This window comes from Heptranchias perlo, chromosome 34 (assembly GCF_035084215.1).
Source record: "Heptranchias perlo isolate sHepPer1 chromosome 34, sHepPer1.hap1, whole genome shotgun sequence".
Taxonomy (NCBI): Eukaryota; Metazoa; Chordata; class Chondrichthyes; order Hexanchiformes; family Hexanchidae; genus Heptranchias; species Heptranchias perlo.
Genome location: NC_090358.1, coordinates 12,417,937 through 12,430,585, shown reverse-complemented (window position 1 = coordinate 12,430,585; position 12,649 = coordinate 12,417,937). Strand labels below are relative to the sequence as shown.

The following is a 12,649-nucleotide window of genomic DNA, read 5'->3' as shown; positions in this document are numbered from 1 at the left end:
CAGATGGCAGACCCAGCATTTTTCCTGCAAACAGGTACAATTTATGTCATGCTAAAAGATTCCTATTGCTTGTAATTGTAATTTATGATTTCTTATAGAAGTTTTATCATACGGGTCCCAAAAATCAGGAAGGAAAGACTGTTTTATCTCTGGAAACCTTGAATCCAAGTGTTTAACTTTTCATACTGTTACAACTGTATTAAAAAACATTGTGGTGTTTTCAAAGATATGACCTCAACTCCAATCCAGTTTAATCCATGTGAACATCACTTGCATATTCAAGTCCATAATTAGCAACTCTAGCATTGCAAACTACATTTAGATGGATCAATAGCCTCTGGGTTTTTCTTATTTAAAAAACACTTTATATGATATGAAAGACACAACAGAGTACAATGGAATAGATCATTTGAAAATAAGGAAAGCGGCTGCATGTCCTACTAATAACTACAGTGAAACCTGTAGAAACGGACACTTCAAAAAAACGAACACCTGCAAATAACAGACACTTATTGAGAGACCCAAACAATTTGCATTGTAAAATATACAAGAGACACTCTGAAACCATGGACACACACAAATTACAAACTTCGGACAGTCTTCAATGCACCAAGACCTTTTACAACTTAAAACATGGGACACAGCCTGACATCACACTTTAAAATGTTCAAAGTACGTACTGTATCTGAGTCTGAAGGTCATGATGACCGATGGATTGTTACTGGATTCCTTCTTGTCCATGTCAGTATCAGGGTTTAAATCATTCCTGCAGCTGCTACCCCTGTTTCCAAAAGCAACCCAGAAGATGCGCGTGCACACACCCAACCCCAAGCAGTACGGTTGTTCCTTGTCTGAGAGTGTCATTAGGAACAGGTTCCACTGTACAGGTACTGTACTTAGCACATCAGTTTTGTTGTTATATCTCCTTCCAAACTTAAGTGCTTAGCATTGTTGCGGCTGATTAGGTGCTGATCATAATCTCAGCTGGTTCTTCAAGATTGTTTGGAAAATCTTTACAGTGCATAAAATGACCATTTTGAAAATAAGGTTTTCTGCAAAAAAAAGGACAGCTGAAGCCAGTGTCCATAATTTACAGGTTTCACTGTATGTTAAAATGAAGAACAAATCATTTTTGGGCAAGTGGGGCTTCAAAGCTTCAAATATATCCTGCACAGTGCTTTTGCAGCTCAACGTGTGCTGCCTAGCAGAATAATGAACAGACTAAGGAAGCACAATCAAAACCAGCAGAACACGAACTGAAGCCAGGAATGAAGCGTCTGATGTAGCTAAACAAATCTGCACTCTATTTTAAATAGTGAACTGTGTCAAGCAACCCACAAAACTTTTGTACCATCAAAGCAAAACTCAAGCTTCACCACTATAATATCAATGGGCCTAAGCAGCATTATGACCTAGGTTATCTATTGCGAAGGCACTGAAGCACCTCATTCTCCACGACTATGGATGCTTCATACCTTTTAATGCAACATAATGATTATTGCAGGAAAACAAGGAACCAAAAGATGCAAATGGAATATTTCAAGAATGTAAGGCAGATAATCCCAAAGCCCAGAAATACTTCCAAAACAGACAGCATGATTTATTACCCAAAGAAGGTAATTATTTAATATAAATATACATCTTCGCTTTTACATTAAGCCCAGAGTTAGTACCCTCACCACAGTGAAAGCCTTCTGAAGCTTGCAAAAGAAGCATTCCAACTTGTTCAAACCAAAACATTTCCTAGACTTTTTCCCTCCTAAAGGTGATGGTTCATGCTAGGGTACAGTTCCAAACGCACTAGCTGCCTTCCTAGTCCTCACCCAAATGGTTCATGAGAGCCTATAAAATCACTGTTGACAGTTACAGGTTGGTCTAAGTTGAATTCCAGTTTCAAGCCTCAAAATCCATGTGATTGTAAGATAAATCTGTGTGTAACCCTTTCTTCTAAGCAAAGACTTAACTAAATTAGCACATACTCATTTTTATAGATTAGCATCTACTCCCAAAGAAAGTCAGGTGAGACCAGCGGAGTAAAAAAAATTGAAAACACCAAATTCACACACTATGAGCAACTGAGACAAAAGAAAAGTTGCAATTTGGGGTTTTGGAGTAGATGTTGTACCACTGTATACAGGATGCTGAAACAAGCCTGAGTTGAATTTAAAAAAATAAAAGAAATCCATTTATAACATTGGAGAGAAAGGCTTAAGGAAAATTGTATAGAATCTGAAGTCAAGTTTCAAATGTAGCACTTTCCTTATGAGAAATGTGGATTTAAAGAAACAAGAAGAGTTTGACGGAAATGATGGACATGCTTGGTGTATTCAAATTCGCAGCAATAAACATGTCTACAAAACATTTCCAAATTAACAGACTTGAACTCTTGATAATATTTCTCATTTGCAAATGACAACTGCATGATGAATTTGTAGCTGTTCTAATAGGAACTGATGAAGTTGAAACTGTAAAAACTCACTTTGCAGGTAGCAGAGACAATAGACGTTCATTTTGTGTCCTATGTTTTTCTTCCTTTACCATTGGCATTCCTTGGGATGACAGCTCCATGGTCTTGGCAGTGTTTCATGGACTCTGGACATCTTCCAGTTGCAAGATTATAGCATGATAGATGAATACATTTATATGGAATAAACATGGAGGAGTATAAAAGCAGAGTGTAACTTTGTCCTTTCCCAATGTCCATACGCACTTTTCAACTGATTGTATTCTCCTCCCTAGCTCGAGGACATGGAGGCCAATTGTTGCATGCTAGTGCCATCCTGACTCAAATCAGCTACCTCTATACAGCCAGGATCAAGTAAGAAGCTTTCCTGTTTTGTATTCCTTAACAACTTACATTTCTATAGCACCTTTAACGTAGTAAAACATCGCAAGGCAATGGGAAGAACCCCACTGTTTCAACACATTTTAGTAACCCATCATGCCCTGAGACACCCACCCCACCAAATAAGGAATATAATAAACTTTGCTTTGGATTCCCTTTTCTTCACTTCTTCCACATTCTTTAAAGGATTGGCTCTGCTTGTAATACACCCTATTCTCTGAAAGGATTTGGTTCTCTTCACATCATCATTCCTCTGGGTCTACTAATCTCTGGGCTCTATTCAGATCATCTGTTCATCAGCAGCTCTGCACACAAATAATGTTCAATAACTTTAGTTTGTATTTTAAGTCTTTAAAAAAGTATAATTATAGCACATCAGAAAACATGTTTATTCCATATAAATGTATTCATCTATCATGCTATAATCTTGCAACTGGAAGATGTCCAGAGTCCATGAAACACTGCCAAGACCATGGAGCTGTCATCCCAAGGAATGCCAATGGTAAAGGAAGAAAAACATAGGACACAAAATGAACGTCTATTGTCTCTGCTACCTGCAAAGTGAGATTTTACAGTTTCAACTTCATCAGTTCCTATTAGAACAGCTACAAATTCATCATGCAGTTGTCATTTGCAAATGAGAAATATTATCAAGAGTTCAAGTCTGTTAATTTAGAAATGTTTTGTGGACAGATATTTATTGCTGCGAATTTGAATACACCAAGCATGTCCATCATTTCCGTCAAACTCTTCTTGTTTCTTTAAATCCACATTTCTCATAAGGAAAGTGCTGCATTTGAAACTTGATTTCAGATTCTATACAATTTTCCTTAAGCCTTTCTCTCCAATGTTATAAATGGATTTCCTTTATTTTTTTAAAATTCAACTCAGGCTTGTTTCAGCATCCTGTATACAGTGGTACAACATCTACTCCAAAGCCCCAAATTGCAACTTTCCTTTTGTCTCAGTTGCTCATAGTGTGTGAATTTGGTGTTTTCCATTTTTTTTACTCCGCTGGTCTCACCTGACTTTCTTTGGGAGTAGATACTAATCTATAAAAATGAGTATGTGCTAATTTAGTTAAGTCTTTGCTTAGAAGAAAGGATTACACACAGATTTATCTTACAATCACATGGATTTTGAGGCTTGAAACTGGAATTCAATTTAGACCAGCCTGTAACTGCTCGAATTACTTACAAAAACTGGAATGTGTTAAACTGGCAATTTCACCCCCAGCAAGCTTTATATTACAAGAAATCAAAGACCAGGGAAACAAAGCCAGTGAACACTCTGCAACTACTCTTAAGAAAACTTTGGGTGCAACAGGCCCTTCAACCCATTTGATTTCATCCTTACAAAATATAGGTACCAACCCTAACACTTTCTCATTACAGTCTCTAGCTGTTTCTTAAATAAGTCCAGTTATTTGGCCTCAACCATTTTCCTTGGTGACCTCAAAGTAAACACATAAATGAAAACAAATACTACATTGTCTAGCCATTGAACTGTTCATTCCACCTTTGCACATAAACTAGCTTGACTCCATTACAATTGTATTTATACCTTACACTAGATTTTAGGCTCACAACATTTGTGTAATGCAATAAAATCAGCATTTGTTATTCGATAATTTCACTCACTCCAGCATACACATTTTCAATACAGAGGTTACACAGAAATCCTGATTAATATTAAATTTAATTAAAGCAAGACCATAGATATAATCCTCAACTACGCATGCTAGAGGATTGAAATGGGCCTAGGCTAATTTAAGTAAACAAGGGCAATACTTGCTTTAAAAATTGTGTTGATTGTGATTATGCTGTACTGTCGGAGGTGTTGAGATGTTAAACCAAGACCCCGTCTGCCCTCTCAGATGGAGATTAAAGATCCCATGGCACTATTCGAAGAAGAGTAGGGAAGTTCTCCCCGGTGTGCTGGCCAATATTTATCCCTCAACCCCACCACTGTGGGAGCTTGCTGTGCACAAATTGGCTGCTGCGTTTACTACATTAAAACAGTGACTACACTTCATTGGCTGTAATGCGCTTTGAGACATCCTGAGGTCGTGAAAGGCGCTATATAAGTGCAAGTTCTTTCTTTATTTTGTTCACAGATCAACCAATATTTACACAATAAAGGTGCTCCCAGCAACACTTTAACTGTAATCTATTATTTTGTTGGGGGCGGGGGGGGATGATGGTGTGGGGAATAGGATTGGCTGCTTATGTGTGTATTAAATTATCTCAACAAGAGATGGATGATCCTTTCCGATTTTGCCCTTATAGGCAATACTGCGTTTATCTCAAATGCCATGAAAGCCTTGGCAATGTTGTTGCATGTTTATTGACTTCTCTACCTAACCCCTTCAATTCCATATTATTTCACAAGATGAATATCTAATGTGAATATTTGCACTTTAGATAAATGTTTTCTTGTGCCTACAATGCAAAGCAAACACATATAAAAGTAATTTTACAAAATCTGAGTGCAAACATCAAACTGTAAGGACTGTACTGGTATGTCTGTCCCAACTCAGGTATGGATTATTATGCAAAACTTATGTTGCAGGTACCGAATTGATACTGAAAGCTAAGTTGTCTGAGTAAGGAAATGTGGTCAGGAGCAGATTTTTTTTTTATTATTCATTCTCGGGATGTGGGTGTCGCTAGCAAAGCCAGCATTTATTGCCCATCCCTAGCTGCCCTTGGTAGTGGGCCTTCCGCTTGAACCGCTGCAGTCCATGTGGTGAAGATACTAATGCTATTAGGTAGGGAGTTCCAGGATTTTGACCCAGTAACAAAGAAGAAACGGCGATATATGTCCATATTGGGATGGTGTGTGACCTTTAGGAGAACTTGGAGGTGTTCCTATGCACCTGCTGCCCTTGTCCTTCTCGGTGATGGAGGTCACGGGCTTGGCGAGTTGCTGCAGTGCATCTTCCAGATAGTACACACTGCAGCCATAGTGCGCCGGCGGTGGAGGAAATGGATGTTTAAGCTGGTGGATAGGGTGCCAATCAAGTGGACTGCTTTGTCCTGAATGGTGTTGGGCTTCGAGTGTTGCAGCTGTACCCATCCACGCAAGTGGAGAGTATTCCATCTTACTCCTGACTTGTGCTTTGTAGGTGGTGGAAAAGCTTTGGGGAGTCAGAAGGTGAACCAATGGCCTCTGATCTGTTCTACTAGCCACGGCATTTATGTGCCTTCTCCAGTTGAGTGTCTGGTCAATGGTAACCCCCAGAATGTTGATGCTAGGGGATTCGGCAATGGTAATGTCATTGAATGTCAAGAGGAGGTGGTTAGGCACGCTCTTGTTGGAGATGGTCATTGCCTGACACTTGTGTGGCATGAATATTACTTGCCATTTACCAGTCCAAGCCTAGATGTTGTCCAGGTCTTCCTGCATATGGACAATGACTGCTTTATTATCTGAAAAATTGTGAATGGAGCTGAACACTGTGCAATCATCAACAAACAGCCCCACTTCTAACCTCATAATGGAAGAAATGTCATTGATGAAGCATCTGAAGATAATTGGGCCTAGGACACTGCACTGAGGTACCCCTACAGTGATGTCCTGGGGTTTAGATGATTGGTCTCCAACAACCACAACCATCTTCCTTTGTGCCAGGTATGACTTCAGCCACTGGAGAGTTTTCTACCTGATCCCCATTGACTTCAGTTTTACGAGGGTCCTTGGCGCCACACACATTCCATTGCTGCCTTGATGTCAGAAATAGTAGCTCTCACCTCATCTCTGGAATTCAGTTCGTTTCTACAATTGGACAAAGGCTGTAATGAGGTCTAGAGCCGAGTGGTCCTGGCGGAACCTAAACTGAGCATAGGTGAGCAGGTTATTGGTAAGCGCCAACTGAGCACTGTTGCTGTCTCCTTCCATCACTTTGCTGATGATTGAGAGTAGGCTGATAGGGTGGTAATTGCCTGGGTTACATTTTTTCTGCTTTCTGTGGACAGGACATACAGGCCAGTGTTGTGGCTGTATTGGAATAGATAATGAGGTGAACTCCCTGCTCTTCTTCAAACAGTCCACTTGGACTGGCAGACAAGGCCTTGGTTTAATGGTTCATCCAAAAGATAGCACCTCCATCAATGCAGCACTCACTCAGTACTGCACAGAAATGTTGGCCTAGATTGTGTACTCAAGTCTGAGCCTTGAACTCAGGGCAAGAGCACTGCCAACTTTGTCAAGCTAACACTTGTAACATACAAAATGTGATTTACATCAGAAAAAAGTCACAACAAAATTTAGTTTGTCAAAGTGCTACAAAGTAAAAAGTGTATCTGCCACTAGAAAAAATATATCAACATCCTAGCATAGTTATCTCCTACTGCAACTCTCACCGGGAATTTGTTACATCTGCAGTAACTTAAACAGCATAAATTTGGGGAGAAACTCATCTGCATTTAGAGTATGCACAGAATTGTGTCGAACTCTTGGTAGCAAAATCCTGGTAAATGAACAAAACGTACCGAAGTGATAACAGCCATTTATTTAGTCTGTGCAGAAGGTTCGTTTCCATTCTGCACTTTTCAATTGTAACAGTCAAGAGCTTGGTTTCGACGGATTTCACTGGGCGATCTAGTTTTCTCCATCATTCCCATCCAATCAAATATAAACACAGCCAATAATCATTGGGTATTACACAGTTTCCAAAATATCAGCATCGGTTTGATGTTACACGCAGTACACGCAAGGTTACAATGCCATTACAAACAACTTATGGGAACCTGTTGGAGATTCTGAAGGACGTCACCGTCAGCCAGTTTCAGCACCATGATTTATTAATGCAACCATGCCAGCAAAAAGCCAGTGCAACATCAGCCAACGTCAACGAGTGCAAATAATTTAATGGCAATGCTTTTCCAAAACAAAAAGGCTGAAATCCAAATAGAGAATAGGAAAAATATATTTGTGCTGATGCTCACGATTTAGTACCACAGTCATGTGAGACCTGCAGAGCTGTGTGTGTGTGTGTGGGGGGGGGGGGGGGGGAATAGAAGAGAACAGCTGAGCAACTGCACTTCCATTTCTTCGATCTGCTTGCTGCAAGAAGCCAAGGGAGAATTAATGCTAGGAGCAGTCAGGCATGCACCAACCCTGCAAATAATATATTTCAAATATAAGTTAATTCAAGCTTCAATGCACATCTATCGATCTCCGCACAATTAAAGGGCCTGCTGCATCTTTGCTGGCTGGCATTAATGGTGCACTGACATAAGAGGCGTGTTTTATGTGTAACACTTTGCACTTCCATCACATTATTATTACTGATCATAATATTCAAAGTCCAACTGCAACCCGGGTCAGGCCTTAAGCCATCTGCAGCCACAATGAATCGGAGCAAAAACCCTTACCGTGAACGGGATGTCACCGACCCCCCCAACCGAGTAGCAGTTGTCTCCGGGATTGACAGCGCCGGTCAGCACCTGATGGAGATGCATCCTCTCGGGCCGTCCGCCTGCAGATCTTCCCGTCAAAACATCCCGGCTCAGTCCCACCCACAAACACCTTGATCGAAAGGCTTTATTTTTTTTTCTTTCCTCCCTCCCTAAGCTTTCTCGGGAAGATGACTGAAAGCGTCGCCGTTCTCTCTCTCTCTCTCTCTCGTATGTAATAAGCCGGATTCTCCTCAGCACCTCCCGCTCCCGCTCCGGCTCCGTCAGTTCCAACGGCGCTCCGCACCTACGGGTTACCCGGATAATTCCGTGTCACTGCGAGCTCGCGCCCACAGTGGCGGAGGCGCGCGCGCGCGCGCGGGCACGCGTTCTCTCTCTCTCTCTCTCCCCCCCCCCCCCCCTCGCTCGCGCCCGCGCGTTCGGTGCTCACCTTCACCCGGCGCGGGCGCGAGCGCGATCGCGTGACGGTGACAGGCGGGAGGGAGGTGACGTCATCCGGCGGCACGCTCCCTGTCGCGGCCGCGCTGTGTCGAAGCTGGAACTCCTTTGGGTACACGCCTTGCAGCATCTCCCCAGCGGTGGGCGCGTCTGATGTGGCACCACTGAGCTTCCAGAAGCACCAATGTTTCCTGAACGGAATTTTTTTTTTTTTGGTGCATCTTAGGATGGAAGAAGCAGCATTTTCCCTGGAAGGTCCTTGCTCTACCAATAGGAGTCTCCCCTTTCAACTCTCATTAATTGACCCATTCAGCAGGTTGCCCGTGTTGCCTTGATAAGGGCACTAGAAACATTTTGGCCCAAATATTCTTCTGCTCCCTGCGCTGGGTGAAGTGTGCTGTGCCTCACCTGATCCTGCCTGGATTTTACAGGTTCCAGTAATTAGCATAGCCCTGCCACGCCTCTGGTTCTGGCCTGACCCCTGAAAGAGCCTGCACCCAAGCCTAAGCAGAGCGAAGACTGACGGCTATGAGGCCTAATCGCTACTGTCCAGAAACAGCAGCCAGAAGGCTTACAGCCTCAAGGACACAATGGGTCCTTGTGGTAAAAAAGGCCACGTAACCTTCTAAGACCTCCCAATGTGAGGCAGACTGGTGCAAGAGTTGACAACGACTGCTTCAGACATCCCTTTTAATGGACACCCAACCAGCATACACTGAGGAAAATGAGGTGCTGTTATGCCGCTCCCTCTCATTTTCATATAATTACAGTGGCTGCACAAATTGTAGACATGTATGCTCCGTCTCCTCCCCACCCACCTGGAAGATCCAGAAATCCCAGGACAACATGAAGGGGCAAAAACCCGTTGTCACGGTTCTCCCCCCCCCCCCCCCCCCCCATTTTCCTCACTGTGCTTGGGAGGACCATCATAGAGTCTTTATTATTTCAGAAAGTCATGGAATAAATGGGAACCTGTTAAATGAATAGAACCTTTTAATTTAAAAAAGATTGATGGTGACAGAAGATTGATTTTTATCTGTGTATGTATCCCACTTATGTTTTGTATTGCCAGAAACGGTATGTAAGGAGTTAAAACACAAGACCACCAAAGGTATTTCTCTAAGAGACCATACAGGTTGGTTGCATTGGTGTTTGTTGCTAAGACAAGCACAATGGTGTTAATTGTTTGAATGGCTGGAAGCACCCATTCAATGATAAGCTTCTTTGCTGTAGCCAAAGTTTGGCAATCCAATATTTGTGAGGGAGATGCACATTGCTGTGGAAGATTGTTGATCTATTAAGAGTTGCAGCCGTCCATTGCTTTTTTGTTTCAGAGTAACTTCAAAGGAGTCGCCACCATATTTCTGTGACTAAGTCTGTCTGAGAAGGCAGTCAGTGTCAGCTTTTCAACCAACAACCATAAATCTCTGTCTTTAAGTTTGTACCTTACAGCTAGAACAGATTGTATTAGTTCACATTTAGAAAGAAAGTAAGTTACATCTATTATTTTATGTATCGAGGAGAATAACAAAATGCATGATTCATTGTATTACATTGTACACTGTCTTATCTAAATTAAACCTTTTGTTGGTTCAGAGCCTACGACCCCGATTTTAACTGCCCCCAACTGACAGAAACCAAGCAGGGGAGCAGTTGAAATAACCCCACCAATCCCGCTTCCCTCCCCGTGTGTTCCCATATGAACCTGCTCTTTTGGACACCCGAAGGAAGGAAGTGGGCTCCTGTTTTAAATATGCAGATCGGGTCCGATTATGTCATCATGACCTGATCTGTTTATCAATCAGAGGCCTGAGCAAGGCGGGGGAGGGGCCAATGTCGGCACCTCCGTCAGGCAAAATCTGCCTGGAGCTGGATCCTGGGAGAAGAAGCCTAGCGGGTAAGTTTAAAATTTATTTTTCAGGTTTTTCTTGTGGAGTGATCGACTGCCGGGCAGGAGGCGGCTCAACAATATTCTAAATCGGCCTTGCCTGGTTCCTCGACATATCACGCACTTCCCCGCACACTCCCCAGCTCCCCATTAATATTGTGGCCTAAGTCTCAGTTGGATAGAGTGCGTATTTAGTCTGCCTTTCAAAGAGAGAAGAATCATATGGTGGCAAGTGATATAGTCCAGTTGCTGGTGTACAGAGTAAGAGTATTCTGTTATGGTGCCTGGGTCTCACTGTTGTTTACCTAGATATTGAGCAGATTATGGCACACTCTGATCCTAGGGGATGCAAGGGCCACTTATGGGAGTAGGCAGTGATGCTGAACTTGAGAAAATATCTAGCTTAAAAAAACAACAATGTGACAATGATATTTTCAGAAAACTCATTGTTTGCAAGTAGCACCTGACGGTCTGCATTGCTGATAATTTTATTATGCTGAGTGGCCTTTTGTGTATTTCCTGCATTTTCTGTTTTTCTTTTATTCTTATCTGTTAGTGAGTCATCTAACCAGTTTTAAAATTGTCCTGGAATTATGGGCACTCAATTTAATCTTATTTGGTTGTACCCACTACAATTTAGTGTCATATACAATATTGCAAATAGATCCATGAGCGAGGCAAATTAGATTACTTACAAGCAGCAAGGTCCCTGAGTTATGATTATTAGCCACATGATTTAGTCATATATATTGGGGTAAGAATTCCTTTAATGTGTGTAGCAAAAGCATTAAAAAAAATCAAGATCTCCTCTGGTACTCCTAGTAAAACTTGTAAATTAGATCATGGCTGATCTGCACCTCATCTTCATTCACCCACCTTTACTCCATATCCCTTGATACCCTTACCAAAAAACAATCTATCGATCTAGTCTTGAAAATTTCAATTGATCCAGCACCCACAGCCTTTTGGAGGAGTTCCAGATTTCTACTACCCTTTGTGTGAAAAAGTCCTTCCAGATTTCACTCCTAAACAGCCTAGCTCTAATTTTAAGATTATGCCCTCTTATTCTGGATTCCCCCACTAGAGGAAATAGTTCCTTTGTATCTACCCTATCGAATCCCTTAATTATTTAAAATACCTCAGATCATCTGTCAACCTCCTAAACTCAAGGGAATACAAGTCACGTTTTTGCAACCTGTCCTTATAATTTGACCTTTTAAGCCCTGGTATCATTCTGGTGTCTCTGCTTTGTACCCCTTCCAAGGCCAATATATCTTTCTTGAGGTTCAGTGCCCAAAACTGAATGCAATACTCTAGATGGGGTCTGACCTGGACTCTGTGCAACTGAATCATCACTTCCTCACTTTTGAATTCCAATGCCCTTGAGATAAAAGCCAACAGTCCATTAGCCTCTTTGATTACTTTGTGTACCTGTACTCTAGCATTTAGTGATTTGTGTACATGGACACCAAAATCCCTTTGCTCTTCTACAGCTCCTAATCTCTCACCATTAAGAAAATATTCCAATTTGTCTTTCTCAGATCCAAAGTGGATGACTATGCCATGATCAGTTTCCTCTCACTCTGTTAAAATGGCTCAGACTGCACGCTAAGTGCTCACAAAAAAAAAAGCTCTTTCCAAGCTTCACATGCACTTTCATGTTGTAGCAGGTACACTTTATTATTGTCACTTCAAAACTGAAACTATTGTCAAATTACCATTTGGAAAGGTGAGCCCGTATCTACACGATGTATGTTCATATACTCAAACACAAGCTGGGATGGAGGGTGGACATTTGGGTCTCATTCTTTATGTGTTCATCAAACTTCTAGCATTTCAACTCTACTTCTCTACTTGCAGGACAAGGCAGTGTGTAATAGGAATACAAAATGGAAGTGTGCCTCCTAATTTGAGACCTCCAAGTCAATCTGCGAAGGCCATGCTGGACAGTCTGAGGCCAGCGAGCATTGAGAAAATGGGCACGGGTAAAGTTAGAGGCGTGCATTATATTGCTTATTATTTGCTCTATTCCTTTTATAAATTAAAAATCTTGTAATT

General features: G+C 41.8%; 1 protein-coding gene across 1 annotated transcript in view; it reads right to left on the bottom strand.

Moving 5' to 3' along the window:
- The window catches only part of dmxl2 (Dmx-like 2), a 112,449-nt gene extending 104,139 nt beyond the window's left edge, over positions 1-8,310 (bottom strand). Inside the window, exon 1 of the mRNA XM_067971439.1 lies at positions 8,224-8,310. Coding sequence (XP_067827540.1) covers positions 8,224-8,310 — 87 coding nt within the window. The remainder of the gene's footprint in view (positions 1-8,223) is intronic.
- Positions 8,311-12,649: the final 4,339 nt, after the last annotated feature.